At 40.7% G+C, this 24,973-nt stretch overlaps 1 protein-coding gene across 2 annotated transcripts in view; it reads left to right on the top strand.

The window, feature by feature from the left end:
• The window catches only part of lrch1 (leucine-rich repeats and calponin homology (CH) domain containing 1), a 97,919-nt gene that overhangs the window by 39,985 nt on the left and 32,961 nt on the right, over positions 1–24,973 (top strand). For both annotated transcript variants that reach the window (XM_085374613.1, XM_085374612.1), the window contains exons 3-7: positions 5,270–5,396; positions 7,894–7,999; positions 13,035–13,171; positions 13,634–13,764; positions 23,999–24,086. In XM_085374613.1, the coding sequence (XP_085230739.1) occupies positions 5,270–5,396; positions 7,894–7,999; positions 13,035–13,171; positions 13,634–13,764; positions 23,999–24,086 (589 nt within the window). The remainder of the gene's footprint in view (positions 1–5,269; positions 5,397–7,893; positions 8,000–13,034; positions 13,172–13,633; positions 13,765–23,998; positions 24,087–24,973) is intronic.

Below are 24,973 nucleotides of genomic sequence, written 5' to 3'. Positions count from 1 at the left end.
GAACGTGTAAGAACTTTGTAGAACATGAATCAGTCTGTGTCAGATCCTCAATCTGAAATTTCCACTGAAGTCACAGATGAGAAAATGGCACTCGACGTTGAGGGCATAGCATCTCCTTCATCAGCTTTCTCTTCCTGTGCATTGCCCTCCATTTCACCTCCATTAATCGTCACTCACCAATCAGTACTGCTGCTCTTTATACACAGTTTGTGCTATTGTAAAATGAAAGTGAAAGCAAAAAACAAGCACAAATTCAAACGCGATTTCAATACGTGACATATTGAAAGAGGCTCATCGATGCCAATGCCATAATTGCCCAGCTACGTTTGCGAAAGAATGCAAAAGCACTGACATATTTTTCCTTCCTATGATAGCCCGACGGGCAGGGCTGAGATAGATTTTAGTAGCCTGACTGGAAAAATCGCTGAGGTCACCCGAGGCAAGAAGTGAGTTCATCATGGAACAGAGGTGGTGGCTTACAACACCAGCTCTCTGCCTCCTGCAATGCAGTCTTAACATTTCAACCACTTCAACCCCGACTCACACCTTACCTCAGGTGCAGAAAACAAGCTGTTTGCAGGTGTGGTGTGTAACTTTGAAAGCTTTGTGCTTTGTTTTGAAGTTCCTGCAACTTGACATCATCCTGAAAGAATTGGAAGAAAGCAGTTTTCTTAAACCACACTTTTCCCACGCTGTCACACTCCCCCACCCTCTCCCATCATCATCTTGTTATTTTTTGGGGTGTATGTCTCCCAGTACAATGCACAACATTACAAAGAGACTGTGAATACAGTTAGATTTTTTAAAAGTAACTTTTATTCTTACTTTCTTTTCTTTTCTTTCTTTTTTTTTTGCCGTTGCTCCAGTGCAGCCTTTGTAAAGCTACGACTTTAAAGTAAAAATTCTTGGAAAAGCCCATTAGTAGCAGTGTGGAACATTGTGCTGCTTTGCCAGTCATTGTGCTGTCACTGACTACATTAGTAACTTAAGTTAAGTTAACTTAACGTAATAAAAAATGAACTGATGATATGATTTGAATGTTGATCTGCTCAGTAAACAACCAGACTGCATGAGCCCATGCTTGCAAAGACTGAAGTACCAGAAGTATGTCTGTGTTGAATATTTTTAAACACTGCAGCAAGTCTTGGTTGCAGAAAGGAAGTGTAATATCACATTTAGGCTTTAATACACACACAGACGAATAGGATGGACACTCTGCTTCCTCTCCAGGATATTTTTAGTCTTTAAAGTCCAGCAGCTCGCTGGCACATCTGAAACGCAGACCTCTGTGAGTGTTAACTTTTGTTTACTCATAAGTGCTTTTATTTTTTACAACACAAGGAGATTGTTAGTATATTTCAAAAAGTAAGACTTGTTGTGATTATGTATTTTTTCCTCCCTAAAATTTGAAAATGTCAGTTTTTGTAAAACATAACATTATACTACATTGTGATTATTTTGAGTGCCGTTAGTCCAGACCACAAATATGCATTCAAAAAGATTGACTTTGCTAGGGTGTTGAAAACAAATCCCAAATATGGACCACACAGCTGCAAATATTTTGTGTGCCCTCTTTCCTCACAGTGTTTACAACATGTAAAAGGAGAACAGTCCTGCTAGTGGTGCTTTTCTTCTGTTGTCCTAGTTACGGGGAAAAATATCTGGTTTTATCCGGTCCTGAGTTTATATGAAATTAAAGGGAAAATATAGCTGATGATGTGTATCTGCCACATTGCATGTAATTCGTCGTTTAATTAATTTAAACACTCTAAACAATATAATATAGCTTTGTTCATTGTGTTACACATTTACATGTGAAACACAAATTTCACTAGATATTTTACAATCCTATAAAAAGCTAGGTACACCATATTATTCAGGACCCATAGAAGCTCCATTAGAAGGAGGAACTGAAGAAGCTTCTTGGATGAAAGGTGAAACGTTGTCAAGAAACTTCAAGAAGTTAAGTCTCTTTTCTTTCCAAGCTCCTTAGATAACTTAAAGTAATCATTTTTTGTCTCTCACATAGTTGCCCACTATTACTTTACATTTAGGTTGCAAACAGCTCCTTTAAGATTCTGCCAAACTTTTTTCCTTTGAAGGCCATGGCAACAGTTCTTTCCTTTTTCAAACATTCCTTTGTAGGTTTGATGATCTGGTGTTTTGAGATCATTATCCTTTTGCACAACCCATTTTTGCTGTCAGACAGATAGCCTCACATTTGACTGCATAATAATTTAGTATAAAGATGAGTTTATGATCAGTGCAATAACTGTGAGGTGTCCAGATCCTGTGGATGCAAAACAAGCCCAAATCATCATGCCACCACCACCGTGCTAGACAGCTGGCATAAGGTATTTATGCCACTATGCTGTGTTTCATTTTCAGCAAAAGTGACACTGTGCATTCTGGCCAAACATCTCATTTCACTTTTGTCCTGTCTGTCCAAAGGACATTGTTACAGAGGTTTTGTGGTTTGTTCTAATGCAACTTTGTGAAGCTAGCTGTGCTGCCATGTTTTTCTTTTTGTTTGTTTGTTTTATTTAGAGGGAGAGGGGAGGGGCTTTGTCTAAGTATGCTGTCTTGAACTTTAACATTTAACATGCTAACTGAGGCCAGTAAAGTCTTAGATGTAGCTTTTAGGGTTTTGTTTCTCTGAAAATTGCATTGTCTGACCTTGGGGTGAATTTGCTGGGACATCCACTCATGGGACGATTGGGACATGTTGTTAATGCACACATGAAGGCTCCAGACCAGCAAACTGCTAGCATTTCTGCTTTTATAGAGGTCCTGAAAGGTGCTGATGAGTCAAGTCTATTTGATCATCAGCACCTGGCTGCTGCTTAACCTCTTATTCCCTATAGAAGTAGTAAGGGTGGACCTAGGGGTGGACAGTAAGGGTAGCTCAGAGCACTACTGTGCCAACATGTAGCTACACAGAGCGACTCTAGATATTTAAGAGTATCTTCAAAGGGTGTGGATCTTATTTCTGGGTGGGTTGAATTAGTGTGTTTGGATTATTATTTGGAATCTGTTTCATTACTGAGATGTGCTCTGTTATACTATTATATACGATGCATATTTGAATTAATAGTTATTTGTGTAATTAACCTGTTCCATTAAAATATACTGTAGCTACTTGTACCACACCCAGTCTGCAGAGAGGATGTCTGGCTGTTCCACCTCTGGAGCTTTTGCAACATCATAGTATTAAAGTGTAACATTCTTTTTCTTCAGTGTCGGAGTATGTGTGGGAACAGCTGCATAAACTCATTTATACTGTATGTTTCCTGATTGCTATTTTCAGAACCCCGAGTCAGACGGGGTTTCGCAGTCTTGTGGTGAAAATGCGTGCGTGTGTGTGTGTGACTAATGAAGGACGGCTTCAAAAGGAGGAGCGACACCTGTTGTATTTTTTGGGATTTCCTGGAAATTTCATATATTGAATTGCCTTCCCTGTAGCTGGCCTTCCAGCTTGGACACTACAGATTTTATTAGACACGTGTAATCTGTTATTTGCACTAGATGTGACAACTCTCCACTTCTTCCTTCAAACTGTACAGGTCAGTCAGGCACCCACAGTGTAGAGCATGAGTACAATACCCCTGCTAGCTTTGGTCTGGTAAAAGTTGAGTAAAGTTAATTCAAAAGTGGTCGTGTCCTGTTTAGAAAAGAGAGATGAAGGTAAAAAAAAAAAAAGACCCTAAGACAATAGACTGTTGCCCATCCATAGCATAACTTCCTCTGTACAGCGTTTCCTGCAGTGTGTCTCCTCTTGTAAAAATAGTAAAAAAGACATCTTTGTTTTCATATTTGTGTGTGTGTGTGTGTAGTAAAAAGGAAACATTGCTGTGACATGTTTATTTCTTCCTGAGGGTTGCTGTAAGGTGCAAACGGCAACATAAACAGACTCGGGAGTAGGAATGGGTATCGTTTAGGTTTTATCCGATACCGGTGCCAAACCGGTACTTTTGAAACGGTGCCGGTGCTTAAACGGTGCTCAAACCGGTGCTTAAAGAATCGAGAACACCAACTTTGTCCAAAAACCTCTCATGTTCAGCTGTTTTTTTGTAAAAAGATAACAATGTTAGCCTTTTCTGCAGCTATGGGGCATATATGGTATCACTCTTGGCTGGAAGCAGTGCTTAAACAATGGAATAAACACAAAACACCTCTCATGTTTAACTATTTTCCACTTTTTCTTTGGTCATTTTAGCCTTTTTGGCCAGGGTGAAGGAAGTATCTGCCATCAAACAAGAAGACAGCCGCATGTAGCTATGATGATGTTTACTAGTTCACCTTACATGCATTAATGTAATAACGTGGTTAGCCTACTCAATGTAAATTACACATGAACAACATTAAGCTACTCACCCAAAGAAGAACGGCTGCTGCTGCCATCATCATCCGTCATCATTTCTGCTGCACTGGCAGGGCTAGGGGCCAGGACTCTCCTCTTCGGGTTCTTGGGGGATGTTGCTAACTCCGGGTCCGATAACAGGCACCACACCCGCAGTAGATGTGCACGGAGTGAGGTCTCGCAGCAAGCTATCAAATACGGCGCATTTCTCGGCTTTTAAAAAAAACACTATGCGTCGCCAGGTGTTTCATCAGATTGGAGGCGTTACCTCCTTTGCACAGTATCAGCTTAAAGCACTTGTTGCAGGCTGCTGAGTTTGCATATTTTGCTGTGAAGTACAGCCAGACTTTTGACCGCTTCGCCTTGGGCATTTTTAATCTGTAGCTCTGCTCTAAAAGAACGTACGTACCTGGGCCCGCCTACTATCTTTGGAAACGTAAAATGATTGGCTAGAATCCAAAGTGTGTCACAGCTCAGGGGAAAAAAGCACCGAAATAAAGCACCGAAATGTACGCTGCTTTTTGGTCTGGTTACTACCGTTTATGTCAGAACCGGTACCCATCCCTACTCGGGAGTGAGGAATTCTTCCCTGCATTCATCGTTAACTCTCCAACTGTAATCTTAATAACGCATTGAATGATTTGGTGGTAAAATATTCATGTAGCTCTTCTCCCTTTCAGTCACATCCCACTGGGCCGTGTGGAACATAAATGTTTAGAAACAAAGTTATAATTGCGTCATGATCAGCTTATCAGCTTATAGTTCACCTGTAGTCCAATGTAAAAGGAATGGCTTTTACCGTTTTAATCTTTTTTTATTTTAAAGCTCTTTAAAGATACTAAGTGGTGTAAGAAAAAAACCACATGAGCACAAGTGATCCCCTCGACTGAATGATATTTGTGTTTGCAGTCGTAACCAGCTGGGCTCCCTGCCGGCCTGCCTGTGTGGTTTACCTCTGAGAGTCCTCAACGCCAGCAACAACAAGCTGGTCAGCCTGCCCGAGACCATTGGACAACTGCAGAGGCTCATGGAGCTGGTAAGGCTGTTTTACCACTTGTGTCACTGTGTTGGTTTATTCCTGTGGCACTCAGGAGTGAGTAATAATATTTCTATTTTTGTGTTTCTTTGTCTGTATGTGAATATCTTATGCTCCAGTTGTGCTGCTCACTGCTTTTATCCCAGTCTGGAGAGGATTTATGGCTTATGTTTTTTAGCCCTTCTTCAGTAAGCTTTATGTGTCACATGAAATTTAGGGACATACGTCGTCACTCTCTTTTTATATTTCCTTGGCTCATTCTGATGTTACATTTGTGTCTTTTTTTCTGAAAAAAGATACAAATCAGATCAGATCGTCGATTCTGTGACCCTGAGTAGTGCCCACTCAGGGTCAGAGAGGAGTTTAAGTATCTCGGGGTCTTGTTCACGACTGAGGGGAGAGCAGAGCAGGAGATCGGCAGATGGATTGGGACATTGGCTGCAGATGCTGTACTGTTCTGTTGTGGTGAGGAGAACTGAAGCTGTTGATTTACCAGTTGATCTACGTCCCTACCCTCACCTACAGTCACAAGCTCGGAGTAGTGAATGAAAGAACGAGATCACGGATACAGGCAGCAAAATCTGAAGGGTTGCTGGGCTGTCTGTTAGAGAAAGGCTGAGGAGTTCATTTAATCGGGAGGGGCTCAGAGTAGAGTCGCTACTCCACACATCAAAACAAGCCAGCTGACGTGGTTCATGGATCTGACTAGGATGCCTCCTAGGTTGAGGCCCTGGGGTAGAACCAGGACATGATGGAGAGATTATATCTCTCTGTTGTTCTCCCTGAGGAGCTGGAGAGAGGGAGGTTTGGGCTTCTCTGCTTAGAGTGCTGCTCCCAGGACCCTGCCTTGGATAAGCAGAAGAAATGAAATGGTATTTTCTTCTTAAACTCATAAGACATTTATTTTTTACTTTTTCCTCCACAACAGCATCTCTTATTCTAAATCAAACAAGTCTCACAATAAAGTGCTGCATAATATATACAACTGATAGTGATTCAATTCAATTCAGTTTTATTTATATAGCGCCAAATCACAACATAAGTCGCCTCAAGGCGCTTCATAGATACAGAGAAAAACCCAACAATCATATGACCCCCTATGAGCAAGCACTTTGGCAACAGTGGGAAGGAAAAACTCCCTTTTAACAGGAAGAAACCTCCGGCAGAACCAGGCTCAGGGAGGGGCCATCTGCTGCGACCGGTTGGGGTGAGAGAAGGAAGACAGGATAAAAGACATGCTGTGGAAGAGAGACAGAGGTTAATAACAGATATGATTCAATGCAGAGAGGTCTGTTAACACATAGTGAGCGAGAAAGGTGACTGGAAAGGAAAAACTCAATGCATCATGGGAATCCCCCAGCAGCCTTTGTCTACTGCAGCATAACTAAGGGAGGATTCAGGGTCACCTGGTCCAGCCCTAACTATATGCTTTAGCAAAAAGGAAAGTTTTAAGCCTAATCTTGAAAGTAGAGATAGTGTCGGTCTCCTGAATCCAAACTGGAAGCTGGATTTTGACAGAAAAATTGACAGAAGCCCATCTGCGGGATATTTCACTTTATCCAGTGGTGGTGGTGGTGTGCTTTGATTAGCTCATTCACAATGTGCGTGATGCTGACCGACCTGATCTGATTGGGTCAAACTTGTGAACAGAGTGAATTTTTACAAGGACTGACAGAGCTGTGCAAACAAGGAATCAGCAGATGGCAGCACTGGCAGATTGGTTGATGAGGAAGATATTTTCATGACCCATTACACTGTCCGTTTTGTTTCAGAGGAAAGTCAGTATGCCACAATGATGCTGTTTTAGCTCTTTACATGGAATATTGCTGGCAGGCAAAACAATCACATTGCTTGTTAGCACTCCTGTGCAGGGAGCAGAGGCTAATGAGAATGACAGTCCTCATCCTGGCCTGTTAGCTGAAAACGGTCTAGTTCTGGTCAGCAGCAGGACAATCGGGGCACATCATCACTTTAAGTCTTTTTAGGGTGAAAATGAAATAAGCTGAAGTGTCGTGAGCCAAGCCTGACTCTAAACTAAAGCCCAGCCCACATATAAAGTGATTAGCTCATCGCACATTGTCTCTTCTAATTGATTCCCACTCCTTCATATGTCAGTCAGAAGTGTCCTTCACTTCAGCTAAAAGCAGCTACTGTCTGCTCAAACAAATCTGAGATAACTCAGAACCTGGAAGCTTCCCATTGCTTACTGTTATTTCACTTCTTGTCAGTATGAGTTTAATTCTTTGTGCTCAGGCAACTACATCACTGCTCTCACCTCTTCTTTATACCTGGACTCTGTATATGTGTGTGATATGGTATTAAAGTCTTATTGCTTATTAACTTTCCAGCAGCGTCCTCTCAGCATGAAAACCCAGCTCGACTTTGCACCATCTGCTCAGCTGTGACGTTTGCTCCCGTGCTGCCGAGAGCATTTCAAACAATTACTAATCATAAATATTAACCGCTCACTCCCCTCGTTTATTTTTGTCCTCTGCAGGACATCAGCTGCAACGAGATCACAGCTCTTCCTCGTCACATCGGCAGACTCAAAGCTCTGCGCGAGCTAAACGTGCGCCGAAACCTTCTCTGTGTCCTGCCAGAAGGTGAGTGCCTTTTTTCCCCCCCAGTATAAGGCAAATTGCAGTGTCCTGTCTTTCTTGATGACTTTCAGAAAGTGAAGGCTTTCAGCTCTCTGTGTCCTAAAGACTGGTGAATTTTGGTTGGAAATCTTTGTTTTGACTTTAGGTGTGTAATTAAGGTGATTTATGTTCCCTTTAGGCAGCGTTTAAGCCTTTTAATTTCACTTTTCTTTTGATCCCACCTTACCTCTGCACCTTACAGAAGCCTATTGTGCACTCCGTGCTGTGACTCGAGGATCGGAAAGTCAAGTCTCATTTAGAGTGAAATTCAGAAATGGAATAATCTCTTCCATATGCAAGACTGGGAGGTGCATCTGAGACCACAGAGTCCTCTGCGTGCACTGCCACACCCATCCTTGGGCCTAAAAATATACTTAACCCTCAGTGTGACCGAGGAGCGACCTCCAGCCCAAAAGGTCTGAAATAAGTCAGTGACACAGAGATGAGCAACAGCCACAAAGGTCTGGTGCTCATCTAGTGAGACAACGCCCAGTCTGACTAACTGATAGGCTGGAGAGAGACTGGCTTTTACATGGCGGGCAGCCATTTATAAACACCAGAACAACTCTGCATGTAAGGCCAGTATCAGTACCCAAATACAATCTGACTACAGTATTTTTTTTTAAGTTAGGGCCTGAGCTTATAGCTGTTTTAGTTATTAATGGGTCTGTTGATCTTTTTTTTCCTGTTTTGTAGTCAATATAGTCAAGATATAAAAAAAAAAAATCAATTTCTGTCTTCATTGTCAGTTGTCCAGCATTTGGATAGTCTGATAAACAGAGTCGAGACATGGAGTCAGGCCAGCAGATAGTTGATCAGAATGATAAACAACAGCAACTCCAATCGCTTTATTCAGCCGGTTTGGATTTGTTGCTCCAGTTTCCTGAATTGTTACATATCCCCATCCCCTCACCTTTATGACCATCTCCTGGATTGATTGATGAGCTTTGAACTGGTTCAGAAGCTTAGTACCACGGTGCTGGGGGGAGGGGGGCTTCAACCAGGCAGACTGGACGGCAGCCCCGACAAAGGGAGGGATGTTGTTTTTGATTTAATATCTGTTGAACTTGTGCAGCTCTGAAGAGTCCCTGAGATAAGACCACCATGACTGCTGAGGGCTTTTTAACGGTCGGCCAAGCTCAGGGTGGCAATAGCATAAAGTCAGAGAGTCAGACTCTAACTAGAAGATCAGAGCTGGTAGGAAAATGATCTTTAAAGCCAGAATTATCATGGCAGCAGCAGCAGCTTTGGTTAGCAGCATAATGCATCAAGGCTGCAATGGAGCAGACTGGTGTCGTCAATCCTTTATACATTTCATATTCCTTCCAGTGACATCAGAGGAGGCTTCTGCAAGTTTGTACCTCAATAAGTAATAAGTCATCTAATAATGCTATTAGCAGCTATTTATCAACCCAGAAAGAAGAAAACATGGATGGTCTTGTAAAAATTTAGTAATTTAGTTATAACAAAAATCTGCATTGTGAAAAGAACTACGAGCCATGTCTGAAATCTTCATCTAGTCTCTAGCCTGAGTGACTCAGGCCCAAAGTGTAACATCTAAAGTAAATCAGCAGTTATTGTGTTTTATTTCAGGCACAGCTACTTTGCAGATTTCTCATCAGACAGCCACAGTTCACTAAGACCAGGAAAATGGTTCATATCAGCCCAGCTCTCAGATCTCCAGACCTGTGAGGTGGTGTGCAGCAGTCAGATTTGATGCTGTGCATATCTGAACATATGTAAACAGACTGCTAGATAACTTGAGGCCTCAGTTCTTTTAAAGTTTTCTGTTTATTGTTCTTTTAAAAAAGATTTAGGAGTAATTTGCAAGTTTTTTCCCGTTTTTGTATACCGTTGCAGGTTAAAAACTTTGTGAACCCTAGTATATTTTGTTTGTGTTTCAGCACAAGATCTAGAACCTCAGATTTTGAGTCCAGTCCTACGAGTAGATGAAGGGAACGGAGTGAAAAGAGAATTTGTAGTTTGTACCTTTTATAGGAATTGTCTCCCCTGCTGTCATGATTGGCCTGCTGCTGTTGTTTTTTTGGTTTTAAAGTCAGATGGTTTTATAATAAAATTGTTAGAGCACTATAGATGAAATTTACACATTTGTCCTGAGTGATCTCAAGGCATAAGGGAACATATGTTTATGCATAATTTAATCGAGTACTGTATAGAGAATATTTTTATCCAGTAACCAGAGGAATGCTTTCTGGTGTCACCACTCACACCATCACATGTGCTTAGCTGACATTATTACCGCCTACACGTGGTTTTAATTATGAGAAACTGTCTAAACACTCTGTAATGATCATGCTGTCAAAATTGATGGGTTCCTGAGCTGCGCATCATTAGCAGTCTGCAGGATATGGTTCCCCCATTGGTTTCTGCCCACAAACCCAAACATCCGTCTGAGGATCTGTAAACACACACATACACTCACATAGAGAATTTCTTTTGGACATCTTACACTGGGAAAGAAAACAAATAAGGACAATGCGTTTGGTGGACCAGGAGTCCGGAAAGTTTATACATTTCTTGTATATGACTGTTTGCCAGTCTAGGTAAAGGCACCATTAAAAACCTTCACAGTTTATCCTCAGCTAAAAGGTTTCAAAGAAAGGTTAATTATATAACTGCAAAGACTTAGAAAAGATAGAGAGATAAATTGCTTCACAGTGAGAAATATAATGCCTTTTTAACATTTAGATGAGCTTACAGTGACTCTGGTAATAAATTCCAAATCACGTAATATCAGGGAGAGCCAAGCAGCTGGGGAAAACAGGCATTAGTCTGAGTAGCTAGTAGTCTGAGTGCAGTTCAGGGTAAGTTTTAGATCTGTGTTAACCTTTTGAAAAAATGATTCTGTGTTTCTGTTTCCCATATTTATGATATGCTCAAAGAAACAGTTTGATATTTTGAAAAATGCATTTGTTCCCTTTCATTCATTGCAATTCTCGCTTTCTAAAAAATTACATTCTAAATCGACTAATTGTAGATTTAGGCGCAAAGAGACCTCATTAACTGAGCTAAATATCATTAGCTCAGTTAATGTCAACTGCACTCACTGAGTGCAGTTGAAGTGAGCTTCAAGGTCTCTAGGTTCCTGTTGTTATAATAAGGTTGGGTACTTGGAAGCTAGCTTCAAGGTTGAGTTTATGGGCATAAATGGCCATGCCCATAAACTGAACAGTAGAGTGCTTACAGCAGTCAAAAATGAAATCCCATACCTGTACACTTCTTTAGGACTGGAAGTGTTTTTGCAACCACAGCTATTGCAATCGAATGCCATACAAATAAGGCATGCAAGTTTAAGGCACCTCAGCATTGGCTTCATTTATCTGCCCACAGAAGCTACATTCATCTCTTATACTGTCTATGGTACCACCATAAGGGGGGTGGTGTTATGTCCAGTTGGATCTCATGGTAGCAGTGTTGTATCACTGTTCCAGTGTAAAACCCAATACCGTGGGAAGAAATACAGAAATACATAGAGAAATGTACCGTGTTTAGTTTAAAAGCTGGTTCCAAAGCTTGCTGCAACCTGGAATCTGTAATCAAGTGTGTGGTCAACCTCTTCATCTAACTTGTTAACATATTGGGTACTCTGTGAAGGTGTGCACGCTTGTATATTGACTCTACATAACTCTTTAAACATAAAACAGGCACTTTTGTTAAATTACAGCTTAGTCACTCCAGTAAAACGCTGTGTAAGAGAGGTGTTCCAGGTTTTCCAGGTTATTTTGGATTTAATGAGGAATAAAGTTCACATGAAGAGAAACAGTTTGACTCTGGGCTGCTAACAATTACAAACCTAGTCTGAAAATAACAACAAGAGCTGCATTGTGTTATCTGGTGGGAAACATGTTGGTGGTTTTACCCATGTGAAAGTGTAAGTGTGTGTAGTCTACTTGAGATCAACTAAATCAGCAGCAGGGGGGATTTCCACTGTCACTAAACAAACTGCTGGTATCGGTCTATTTTAAAATCAGGTTGTGTGTGTGCTGAAGCCTCTTAGTGTAGTATTATGGAAAACACCTGAATATCTGTAATTCTATGCAAATCACTGAAGCGTGTGCATGTCAGCAGAAACTAGATAATGCATGTTTTTCCATGTCCCACACCTGACTGGGCAGGTGGTATGGTCTATGCAGCTGATGCAGGAGAGCGGGCATCTTGCTCTGACCATTTCATATTAAATAAATGCCACTTTTTCAATATTCCTGCCCAAATATGTTGTTCTTTAGCATCTATTTTAAGAATTCCTGGTTCAAAATAACAAGAATTCACTCATTTCAGCCTGGTTAAGGTTGCAGGTTGATGCAATCTTTCTCATCGGTGCCATCAGAGAGAGGTCTAAGCCGTCTAAAAATAATTCTGCAGCAAGAAAATTCACAAAGAGCTATCTTCAGACGCAAGAACAGAACAAAGTGTTCTGGCAGAGATCATCCGACCTCCACAGATCTCACCACCATGGAGTCAGTCTGGATTACATGAAAACAGAAGACACTGAGACACGCCTAAGTTCTCCAAAAGTGATTTTCCACTCGCTGTTCCAGGAACATTAATTTCCCCCCCGAAAAAACTAATGTTCTGGAACTTTCCGGGGAGTGAAAGTTCATCCAGCACATTGTGATTAGCATTTTCACAGCAGGGGTAAAGTCCCGGGAAGATTAAATCCATTAGTTTGCTGGCATTTCAAAGGTGCAGTTTGTCTCAAATTTTGAGTGTTGTCTTCTGCAAAAATCAACCAAAAGGGTCAGACTTTAAACCTCCTGGGCGTCTCCATTCGAGTTATTGTTGGGCAGAAAGTAAAAGAAAAACAAACATGGTTTGGGTAAAAAAAAAAGATAACCCTGAAGTTTTCTGATGAGATATAATCCCCTTATGTGCTGCATTGTATATCACATAAGCCAAATCAAAACAAATCTGCTCGCTCTGAAGGAGCAGATGACCAGAGCTGTTTGCCTGATGTTTGTGCGTTTGTGTCTTCCTACAGACTTGGCTGATCTTCCTCTGGTGAAGTTCGATTTCTCCTGTAACAAAGTGTCCACCATCCCAGTGTGTTACAGGAAGATGAAACAGCTCCAGACTCTCCAGTTAGAAAACAATCCACTGCAGAGTCCACCCGCACAGGTACATAAACAAACACACACACACTTTTGTCTTAATGTACTTTATATCTTCCACTATTCTTTGTGTCTGAGTCATGATTCGACATAAATTCTTGGTGCACATCTCTGAAAATTAAACCTACTTTATTTTTTTAGATACCATCCTAATATAAGAAACAGACATTCATAATAAATTTATATTTTTAAATGTATCATTTCAGCTTAATGTTCCTGCACAGGGCTATTATCTGGCCATTACAGCAATCATCATGATCATAGCAGCATAGCAGCAGTATTGCAATAGGTAGTATAAAGCTATGTACCTGCTTTTGGAAATGTTAAGCACGAGCAGCTGCAAGAGCTAAAAAAAGACACAAGTGACTCAGCAGTCTTTGTGAATAAAGGCTGAAATGATGTAGAAAACAAAGCAAAGCTGGACTTTTACTTGATGCTGATTTGAGTCCCTTTTCCTCCCATTATTCAGATCTGTATAAAGGGCAAAGTTCACATATTCAAGTATCTGAGCATTGAGGCGTGTCGCAGCGAGAAGATGCCTGACTCTCTCTACCTGCCTGTCATGGGGCGAATCAACTTATCAAGGCCCACCACTGGCAGGTCAGTTACCGTGGTATCACACAGCTGGGGGGGATTATCTTCTCTTCATTATCAGCGTCTGCTCTTGTAGTGCAGTTAGACTGTACGTCTTTGACAACGTTCTGGTGTCGAAATGTCAATTCTTTATCATTAAAGTGAATAGGATTGCTAGTGGTTATGTAGCAATGCAATTTTTGTTGTTTTTTCATTAATGGTATTCTGGGTGAAAATAACAGAGCAAGATGTTGAGTCTATGTTGACTTGTGATGGCAGTGTTGCCTCATGGTTCCAGTACCTAAAACCAGACACAGTGATAGAACTGTTTCTGTTTGGCTTCTTGTCTGAGTAGCATGATGATACTGCAGCTAGTGATGGTTTTAGTTTTAAAGCTAAATGATGGGTTTCAAAATTAGCATGGGATGTAACTGTCACAGGCTGGGTCTCCGACCCAGCACTTTGAGTTTTCTTTGTATTGTTCTTATTTTTTGAGATGTTGTTAGTTTTGTGTTATTTCCTATTTGCCTTTAGTTTAGGCAGTTATTGCTCCTGGGTTTTCTGTTTGAGTTCTTGCATTATTCATCACGTATTTGGTATGTTAGGTTTGTATTGTCATGTCTAGTTTTAGTGTTTCCTGTTTTATTCTGACAGTGTCATGTGTTCTTTGGTCATTGTATTTAGTTTCACTCCTCCTGGTCCTGTCATTAGATTCATGTCAGTCAGCTGTTTCCTCATGTGTCGCCACTTCCCCTGATCACCTCATGTCTGTATTTAAGCCTTTTGTTTTCTTCATGCCATTGTCAGTTCGTCTGTTTATCTCACCAGGGTCACAGTTTTAGTCATGGTCTTAGCCTGTTTACCTCACCTCAGTCATAGTTCTAGTTTTCGTTTGTTATGTATTATTAGTCTTAGTCATGGTCTTTGTTTATTATTTTTCCACCACAGTCATAGTTTAGGTTTTGGTCTCAGTACCATTTAGTATTTTGTTTCTTAGTGTTTTTGCCTGTTTGTTTTTGGTCTCTTGGTTCATTTCCCTGCCGTCATCGCATTAAAGGTTCACCTTTCTGTTAATCATTACAATTCCTCGTCATCATCTGCTTTTGGGTCCTGTTTCCACACACATCGGCGCACCCCGCCGTGACAGTAACCTGCAAGAATTCAGCGACTTAATTGTTTTCTTCCCCCTCCCAAAGTGTATAATCCGAGCTACAGTGGCTGCTGCAGGACAAACGTGCTTTAGTCAGCAAAAGAGCCATAGTGGCCACGGCTGGCCACCATGTGTCTGCTACCAATTGTGTAAAAAAGACATTTTTATATTTTCTAATATTTGAATAATAGCAACATGTAACAATAAATCAAAAAAAAGAAATACTTTTAAAAATAAATAAAAAGTGATATGTGTCCACTAAATATTTGCAGGGTTTAGCTTTTTTTTTTTTTCCTTGAGTCACCTCAAAAAAAATCTGGTTAGGCTCAGTCTGCAGTTTACCTCAGCTGTCAATGCTGCGTGAGAAGTATCCGCTTCTATTTACTATGCAGGAGACTGTAAAACTTTGTGAAAGGGGTCTGATGAGTCAGTAAAGCTCACTTCTCTGTGATCACAGTGATATTGGTGTGAGTTTTTGAGGATATCCTGAACTTTTCTGTCAGTATGCGTTGCATGGTGTTGGTGAAAATTTCATTGAAGTGAGGCTAACATTGTTGGACTCCGAGGCTTAGCGAATAAACTCTTGTTACGATGTGAGAATATAAAAACTGTTTATCAGAGGGAAAGTGTTATTTCTAGGACACTTGACTCTGGCATTAGTAGGTGTGATGTTAGCTTAAAGCGATTGTTATGTAGCCAGCTTGTTCTTAGCTTTAAGGTTAGGAAGGAGAGGATGGACTTTGATCTGGATCTATGTCTCTTTCCTTCGTGGTTTTGCTCCGTTGGTAAAACACAGGTATGATCTTTTATATCTTGAGTCTGAAGGTGCTGACGCAAAATAAAATTTGTCTACGAGTTCTGTTCTCCTTTGATGTACTAAGTTTATGAGAATGCATCATTTTGTCCTAAGAAATAATTACACACTTATTAATTTATATTTATGATTACAACATTTGTTTTATTAAGTGGCCTCAAAGAAATGACTGACTGTACCTTTAACCTGAACAAAGGTTTCTTTCAGTTTTGTTAACCTGACAAAGAGAAAGTATACTATATATAACTACTGACATGGCATAATGGAATAGAATAATCTTTTAATTGTCCCTCAGGGGAAATTTGGGTGTAACAGCAGCAAGAAAAAGCTATAATTTGACTCAAGTCGTAAAATCATGAACTTTTGAAGCTTTTTCTGTTTTTTGGTTCACATCTGAACTGTATTCCCAGTCCTGGAAATACTCAGTTTTATTGAGTATTAGTGTACAGGATACATCCACATCCCACTCCATCATTTGTTTCTAGAAAAGTTTAGGACATATGAGAAAACTAGCAAACAGAGAAAACATTTGAGACATTTGTTTCAAATTTTTGTGACTTTTAGGTTATTTATGAATGCTGTAAGTTGCTTTAAGCTTTGGACTGCCAAGATAGTTGCCAGAAGCACATTACATCACCCCAGGGCCATTATTTCGTATGGTTTTAACAACATTACACGTAGACAGAAACTGTCTGTGATCTGAGCTTGCTCAGTTTCTCAGCCTGTAGCCAAATCCTCCATTAGTCAGCTGAAACTGATCCTTTCTCCGGCTCCCAGCTGGGTAGCAGTGACAGACTGCCATCATACTGAAAGGTTTGTCCAAAATCTCATCACCGGTGTGTGAGATGTTCTCTGTGACTGATGAATAAAGGAATCGGGAGTGAATACAGGAAGAAAACATTTAAGTAGACAAAGGAATGAAAGACTACAATCCTTGAATGATGACACCTAGTAAGGACATACAAAAAAAAGACTGCACATATCTCAGGGACAAAAGAAAGACTTGTTGAAGCAGTCAGAGAAATGGGTTGATGGACTGCACACAGTGATACAAAGAAAAGAAAAAGAAGTGAGCTAAACAGAGTGAATAACAATACAAACAGGAAGCAATGTAAAAAGAAAGAAATTGACAGATGAAACAATGGTAGGAATACAAACTAACAAACAAACAACCCCTGCAGTGCTGGCCACCTATAAACTAATACTCATGGCAGCACAGGAACAAGCTCTGAGCACAAGATCCATATTACACCAGGTAAGACCCCAGGTGCAGGCTGTGTAAAGATGCCCCTGAGACAATCCAGCACATAACAGCAGGGTGCAAGATGCTATCAGGCAGAACATACATAGAACGCCATAACCAAGTGGCCAGCATAGTATACAGAAACATCTGTGCCAAGTATGGCCTGGAGATCTCGAGGTCAAAATGGGAGACGCTCCCTAGGGTGGTCGAAAAATGACCAAGCTAAGATCCTGTGGGACTTGCAGATACAGAAGGGCAAAATGGTGAAGGCTAACAAGCAGAGGAAGACAGCTGTAGTGATAGCTGTAGAAGATGTGGAGGATGAAGGTAACGGTGGTCCCAGTGGTAATCATAGCACTAGGTGCGGTGACTCCCAAGCTAGGCGAGTGGCTCCAGCAGGTCCCGGGAACAACATCTGAGATCTCTGTCCAGAAGTGCGCAGTCCTAGGAACACCAAAGATACTGGACTCTCAAGCTCCCAGGTCTCTGGCAGAAGACAGTTTTGCCTGGTTACGCAAATTAGCATTAAGGCCTTTACACACAGTTTCAAACTTATACACAGGGTGGGCCATTTATATGGATACACCGTAATAACATGGGAATTGTTGGTGATATTAAAGTCCTGTTTGTGGCACATTAGTATATGTGAGGGGGCAAACTCCTCAAGATGGGTAGTGACCATGGTGGCCATTTAGAAGTCGGCCATCTTGGATACAACTTTTGTTTTTTCAATAGGAAGAGGGCCATGTGACACATCAAACTTACTGGTAATGTCACAAGAAAAACAATGGTGTGCTTGATTTCAACGTAACTTTATTCTTTCATGAGTTATTTACAAGTTTCTGACCACTTAGAAAATGTGTTCAATGCCCATTGGGTTGGATTGTCAATGCAACCCTCTTCTCCCACTCTTCACACACTGATAGCAACACCGCAGTAGAAATGCCAGCACAGGAATCCAGTATCCGTAGTTTCAGGTGCTGCACATCTCGTATCTTCACACCATAGACAATTGCCTTCAGATGACCCCAAAGATAAAAGTCTAAGGGGGTCAGATCGGGAGACCTTGGGGGCCATTCAACTGGCCCACGACGACCAATCCACTTTCTAGGAAACTGTTCATCTAGGAATGCTCGGACCTGGCACCCATAATGTGGTGGTGCACCATCTTGCTGGAAAAACTCAGGGAACGTGCCAGCTTCAGTGCATAAAGAGGGAAACACATCATCATGTAGCAATTTCAAATATCCAGTGGCCTTGAGGTTTCCATTGATGAAGAATGGACCCACTATCGTTGTACCCCATATACCACACCAAACCATCACTTTTGTTGTTCCAACAGTCTTGGAGGGATCCATCCAATGTGGGATAGTGTCAGACCAATAGCGGTAGTTTTGTTTGTTAACTTCACCATTCACATAAAAGTTTGCCTCATCACTGAACAAAATCTTCTGCGTGAAGTGAGGGTCATCCACGTTGAGATGCTGCAGTAGCTGGAGTTTGTAAGGGTGCCATTTGTGACTAGCTAATATCCGCCGAAGGTATGTTCGACTAATGCCTCTCTCCAGTGACATGCAGCGAGTGCTACGCTTCGGGCTCTTGCTGAATGAAGCTAGGACAGCCACTGATGTTTCTTCATTAGTGACAGTTTTCTTGCGTCCACATTTTGGCAAATCCAACACTGAACCAGTTTCACGAAACTTAGCAAGCAGTTTGCTGACTGTAGCATGGGAGATGGGTGGTCTCGTAGGGTGTCTTGCATTGAAATCTGCTGCAATGACCCGGTTACTGCGTTCACCAGATATCAACACAATTTCGATCTGCTCCTCACGTGTTAACCTCTTCGACATGTCAATGGCTGTGAACAAAGAGAAACTTGTAAATAACTCATGAAAGAATAAAGTTACATTGAAACCAAGCACACCATTGTTTTTCTTGTGACATTACCAGTAAGTTTGATGTGTCACATGGCCCTCTTCCTATTGAAAAAACAAAAGTTGTATCCAAGATGGCCGACTTCTAAATGGCCACCATGGTCACCACCCATCTTGAGGAGTTTGCCCCCTCACATATACTAATGTGCCACAAACAGGACTTTAATATCACCAACCATTCCCATTTTATCACGGTGTTATTACGGTGTATCCATATAAATGGCCCACCCTGTACACAGTTAAAGCGTTGTTTCTTTGTGAGAAAATTCATCTTTTGAAAAAATGCAATGTGGAAAAAATGAAGTTGACATCAAGCGATGATGAGCTGGTCCTGATGTTTCTAAACAAGAAAAGGAAGAAACAGAGATTCTGGGTTCATCCGGTTCTCATGGGGCAGCAGCAGCAAGGAGAATTTCATGGTTTGATCCAGCACTTGAAGTTTTGTCATGACCGCTTTCATACATATTTTAGGATGTTGGTGGCACAGTTTGAACTCTTGTTGGCAGAGTAGGGAACAACATCTGAGGAGGCAGAGAAATCATGTCAGACAGTCGATTGACCCGGAATCTAGCTGTGTGTCTGAGGTAAAACTGTATTATGAAACTGGAACAGTACTCACATCTACAGAGTACAGTATAGAATGAATTTATGTCATTTCATCCATCCTCCAATCCAAAGTCGGGGGATTACCAAAGGCTTTAGGATTAAGGACTTCTAGTTTGTCTAACCCAAGCGATGTAATGTCAAAAAGCAAAGGAATAAAGAATAAAATATTTAAAAAGCTGGTGGGCAACTGGTGAGGGTTGGAGGGAAGTACGGTAAAAACAGAAATACATAGGAAATAAAAATTCTGCCTCTTCAGGTCCTTCAACACTCAGCTTCAGCTGAGTTGTTTTTCCTGCCCACATGAAACTCTCCCAGGATGTGGGCAGGAAAAACAGTTTCTGTTCTCCTGTAGTTCACACAGACTCTACACTTACATGTAAATCAGGTTTTCCTTTAGCTTTCATTCTTGTTCATGCTTTTGTCACTTGTCTTCTTGATTTCTTTGATTAAATAAACTCCACATGACACACAAGATAAAAGCATCAGCAACATCCAAGGTATGAAGGGGTGACCTAGAGGGAGCGCTGATATTGTGTGGATATAGAGTCCATACATATAAAACGCCAGAACAGAAACCAGACTGACAAACTACAGCACTGCAACAGGTCTGCTTTCTCTTTCTCTGACGGTTAGTAATTTTCAGATTGGTTTTAAGCTCATCATTTGTTGCAGCTGTCATGCTTTGCTGTTTGGCAGATTTCCCCCCCATTTTATTTCTGCTGTAAAGACGTTGGGAAAAGCTGTAAACTCTTTAATGCCATCAAGTTGAGGATTCTGACTTGTCTGTCTATGGGAATTAATTTGGTTTTGGAACCACCTAAAGTGGCCACTCCAGAAATAACTACCGTATATTTCGGACCGTATATAAGGCGCACCAGATTATAAGCAAAACAAAACAGTCAGATAAGTCGAACTTTACTCCACTCATTCTTCTTGCATTGATTCATTAATGTTGAATTCTCTCTGCTGCTCTTTTCCGATGATGTTGCAGTGTATTAATGACTAATCTGGTATTGTGGCTGGATTTTCTCAGTTGTTCTCCTGACTGAAGTTTGGTCCGTTTGTATCATCCTGCCATGTGATTGCTTTTGTCCCTAACCATCAGGAACCCTCACGTTAACTTTTATCGAGTGGAAAAATGTTAGTGTTCATCCTCCAGCTTCACTGTGTTTATGTTATACTAACATAGCTGTGTCACTAGCGATCACGTAGCAAATCATTATATACCAGCTAGCCAAATTTCAATAACCCTACAAACGTCACTGCTGTTTAGTTTTCTGTCTTCATTCATGTTGGAAGTGATAGCAGAGCTGTACGTTTTAATTTTTTCAGAAATCTCTCAGTCAGAACATGCAATATCATGTTTAGGTGGAAACTAGCGAGCTAACTTCCTGCTAACTTTTAACTCCGTTAAATTTAATAACTTCTATTTTCATGGATGCCTGGATGTTTTAACTTAATTGTTACACCTGGTAAAATAATGCTCCGACAATTCATCAAGCGGTGCGCCTTCATAGCTTACCAAAGTAATACTAAAACATTTTTTGGCAGATCTTTGAGTGCTGTGTACCACATAAAAGCAGTTCGAGGTCAGTAAGCACAACCACTGTCGAGTAAGCACTGTAGATTTTTGAGAAAATTAAAGGTTTTTAAGTGCGCCTTATAGTGTGGGAATATGTTAACCCCCCCCCCCCCCCCCCCCCCCCCCCCCCCCCCCAAACCCAGTAAGTTGCTTATTGGTTTATACGTTAATATGTCAGTTTTTTGGCTCCATATATTTTCAATTAATACCAGAAAACAGCACCGCCTGCTGATTGGCATTCCATCGATAATCGATTGCATTTAGATTCAATACACAGTTGGTGACGTCACTGATTTTATGGGAAATGAACTGGTACTTATAGTGGTTTCCATTCTAACTGAGCACTCAAAAGTGCTTTATGCTACAGCCTCACCCATTCGCACACACACTTTTATCTCACACTGATAGATGCATCAGGGGCAACTCAGGGTTCAGTATCCTGCTCGAGGATACTTTGGCATGCAGACTGGAGAAGTGCAGAGCGGAACCACCAATCTTTGAATTGGTAGACGAGCCGTTTTTGATTGGCTGTGTTTTCCATGCAGGGTTACTGAAATTAGACCAATCCCTGACTTTGACAAGCTATGATTCTGAAAGACAGATATGCTAAAGTTCAACTTCATATTTATTTTAACAGAAGTCTTCTATTCCTGCTCTATGATTTCTTCTTAGTCGTCTTCTGTGATCCTCAAATGCTTCCGATTCTTTTTTCGTCTTTCACTGAAACATTATTACAAGCCATCACTCTGAATTTGTTGTTTCTCAGCTTTGTTTTTCATAAACATGCAATGCCACTTTCACTCAAAAAAAGGCTGTGGATAATAAATTAGTACGCTTCTGTGAGGTGCAGTCGTTTGCCGTCTCACTCCAGAGGAAGCTGAGAACAGAGTGATGCTATTTTTAAAACCCCATTAATACGATGACCTTAAACAGAGCTAGATAAAAATGAAACCCAGCATGGCTCCGTTTATGGTTTACCAAATGAAGAAAGAGTGCCCCGCCAAAGTAAAACAACACAGTCCAAGTTCCAGATCTGCTCATAGCATTTGCTTATGATGGCATATTTTTTTGGCTATTACACGAGTTTTAGTCTTTTAGTGACATGATGAGGATGTCAGGGGGTCAGAGGTCACAGAGAGATGGATGAACCCTAATTTGTCTCAGACTTAAAGTGACCTGTGTGGGCTATTATGAAGCAACTGCACTTGTAGAATCATGATCAAGGAGATGAGAGGAGAGGAGCGACACTGTTGCTCACAGAAGGGTTATTAGAAAATGCTGTGTGTGCGCGTGTGTGTGTGTGTGTGTGTGTGTGTGTGTGTGTGTGTGTGTGTGTGTGTGTGTGTGTGTGTGAGCAATTCCAGTGCCTCATTATTGTTCAGTTGCTTGGAGACTGCCACAGGCCAGTGTTCACACGGCCAATTAAAGTTCCCCAGATGCCCTTGTATTTGACTCCTGTGTGTTTTCTAAAACACTGATTTTTAAAACCTTTTTTCAGATCTTCCCTTGATCAAATAGGGATGTTTTATCACAATAGAACAAATATATTCTATTTGTTCTATTATGAATAAATAATAAACATAATAGAATTTGTTTAATAATGCTTTAGATTTCAATATTATACAGAGTATGACAGGTCAGTTTGTTTAAGAAAAGTCTTACAGAAAAAGTTGATTTAAACTCTATTTGAAGGCTTACACCTTATTATTATTATTATTATTATTATTATTATTATTTTAACTATCATATTAACCACTCAATGAGCTTCTTTATTGTTTAATATTATTTTAGGCTTCCTCTGTCTGATCGCATCAAGTCGTTCTATTCATAGGCCAGAAAAAAAGCACTTAACTGTCTAAGTAATATAAAACATTAAGGAAGCTATGACTTTAAATCAATGAAGGATTAAGTATAGGAACTTCATGCCATCCATGGGGCTTAATAGAAAGCTTGGCAGTGAAAAACTGTAAAAGGCTGATGGAGTATTCTTGTCACTCCACCGGGCAGGCTGGGCGGGCAGAGTGAAAACCTAACCTAAATTTGTGAATGAGATAACTTGAGAATGAGGCAGTGTAGGAGCTTCAGATTGATACCATAGGTGTGTCTACAAAATAAATCTTGAACACGTTTGAATTGCAAAGTTCAAGTTTCATTGAAATCTTGTGAACCCAATAACTCCAGAATGAGCTTGAAATCAATAACACAGGCACGTTTACAAATCATCTCAGACTACTCTGAATCTCTGTGACATGAACCTAAAGTGAAAGGTCAAAGTTCAAGTTTTCTGAAAATCTTGTGAATGCGATAACTCGAGAAGAAGGTAATGTAGGATTTTCAAACTGATGCCATAGGGGTGTCTACATAGCAGGCTGAGCTGTACTACTGGTGGTTCAGATGGGTCTCTCTTTAGTCCTGTCACCTCAAGAATTTCTCCTCATTACACATTCGGCTGTCTTTACATGTGTAAAGTTAAAGAATGCCGAGAAGATGCATAAAAATACTAAATAAATTCCTGAAGAATACTTCAGGCCTGGGAGAGGGTACATGCAGACATGCAGTACAGTGATGGAAGTGAGGATGATGAAGGCTTTACTTTGTTTGCTGTGGTCTGTGTATTTCGGTTGTAGGTTTCATTTTTAAATGTTGATTGCAGTGACGTCAAAAAAAGTTTTTGTTTAACCGGCTTACACCTGTAGATGCCCTGAAACTTTCATGACAGCAGTTAAAGGTTAAATCCAAACAGCCAATCAGAATTTACACAGCAGTGTGAACGCAGCATGAGAAGCAGAGAGGGGAGGGGGAGCATTCTCTCTCTGTCTCCCTCTCTGTCATTGTGGCTCCCTTGCTCTTTGTCTCGCCTGTGCATACACACACACACACGCCTGCCTCCTGTGTGTGTGTCAGGTGTGTGACCTGTGTCTTGTGTCTGCAGTGTGGAAGACATGGAGCAGCAGAAGAAGCAGGACAGTGACTCAGGAGTCGGCAGCGACAACGGAGACAAGAGACTGTCTGCTACTGAGGTGTGTGTGTGTGTCTCTGCATCTGTGTGTCTGTGTGTGGGGGGGGGATTTTGTACATTTGTACCAATATGACTGTAACATGTTCAAATATAGGTGTATAGTTATGTGTGTGTATGTATCCATGCACAAATATGCGTTAGACATGTACTTAATACACTCATCTTTACTCCTTTAATCCTCATTTTCTAATCACACCAGCTCATCGTTTTTTTCCTCTGTAAGTCGGTGTATCTGAGTGAGTGCGGTGACATTAAAAGACGGACCCGTTTAGACGGCACTCACTTTTTCTGCAAATTGTTATTTCTTTTGTGGACTTGTGAGTAAATGATTGTGAAAAATGGCAAAAAATGAATTGTTACATTTAACAGTAAATTGTTAAAGAGCATTATTTAAGATGAATTAATACAAAGTTGAAATAAATGACAAATAACTGAAAATTTTAATATTTGACTTTGAATTTGAGATTCTTCTGGATTTGGTCTTGAAATGAAATACTGTTAGAGCGGAGGCACTTTGACCTCATCTTGTAATTAGGGGCAACTTAACGTTTAGTTGAAGTTATTTTCTTCATTTGAACTGATAAGCTAAAAGTTTTTCTGTCTTTCGTAGTCTTTATCCGTGCAGTGCAGAAGAATTTTGTAGGATTCTGTAAACTGACGTCACGTCGCATCAGTGGGAGTCAGAGCTCTCCTTTTCATTTTAGAATGAACACATTTTTTCTTTGTTACTAATTCACACTTTTGGTCATTGTTGAGATAGAAAGCTATTCAAGGCAGCAGCCAGCTCCAGGTCTGCGAAACTGAAATTATAAACTCTAATTTGCAACTGATATGCTTTTCCTGACCCAAAACTACGAGAAAAGTAATAAACTACAACTGAGAACGTTT

This window comes from Diplotaxodon limnothrissa, linkage group LG16 (genome assembly GCF_057381915.1).
Source record: "Diplotaxodon limnothrissa isolate DT_005_m linkage group LG16, D_limnothrissa_male_GT1.1, whole genome shotgun sequence".
NCBI classification, from domain to species: domain Eukaryota; kingdom Metazoa; phylum Chordata; class Actinopteri; order Cichliformes; family Cichlidae; genus Diplotaxodon; species Diplotaxodon limnothrissa.
Note: the sequence above shows the minus strand (reverse complement) of the source record. Positions and strands in the feature narration are given on the sequence as shown.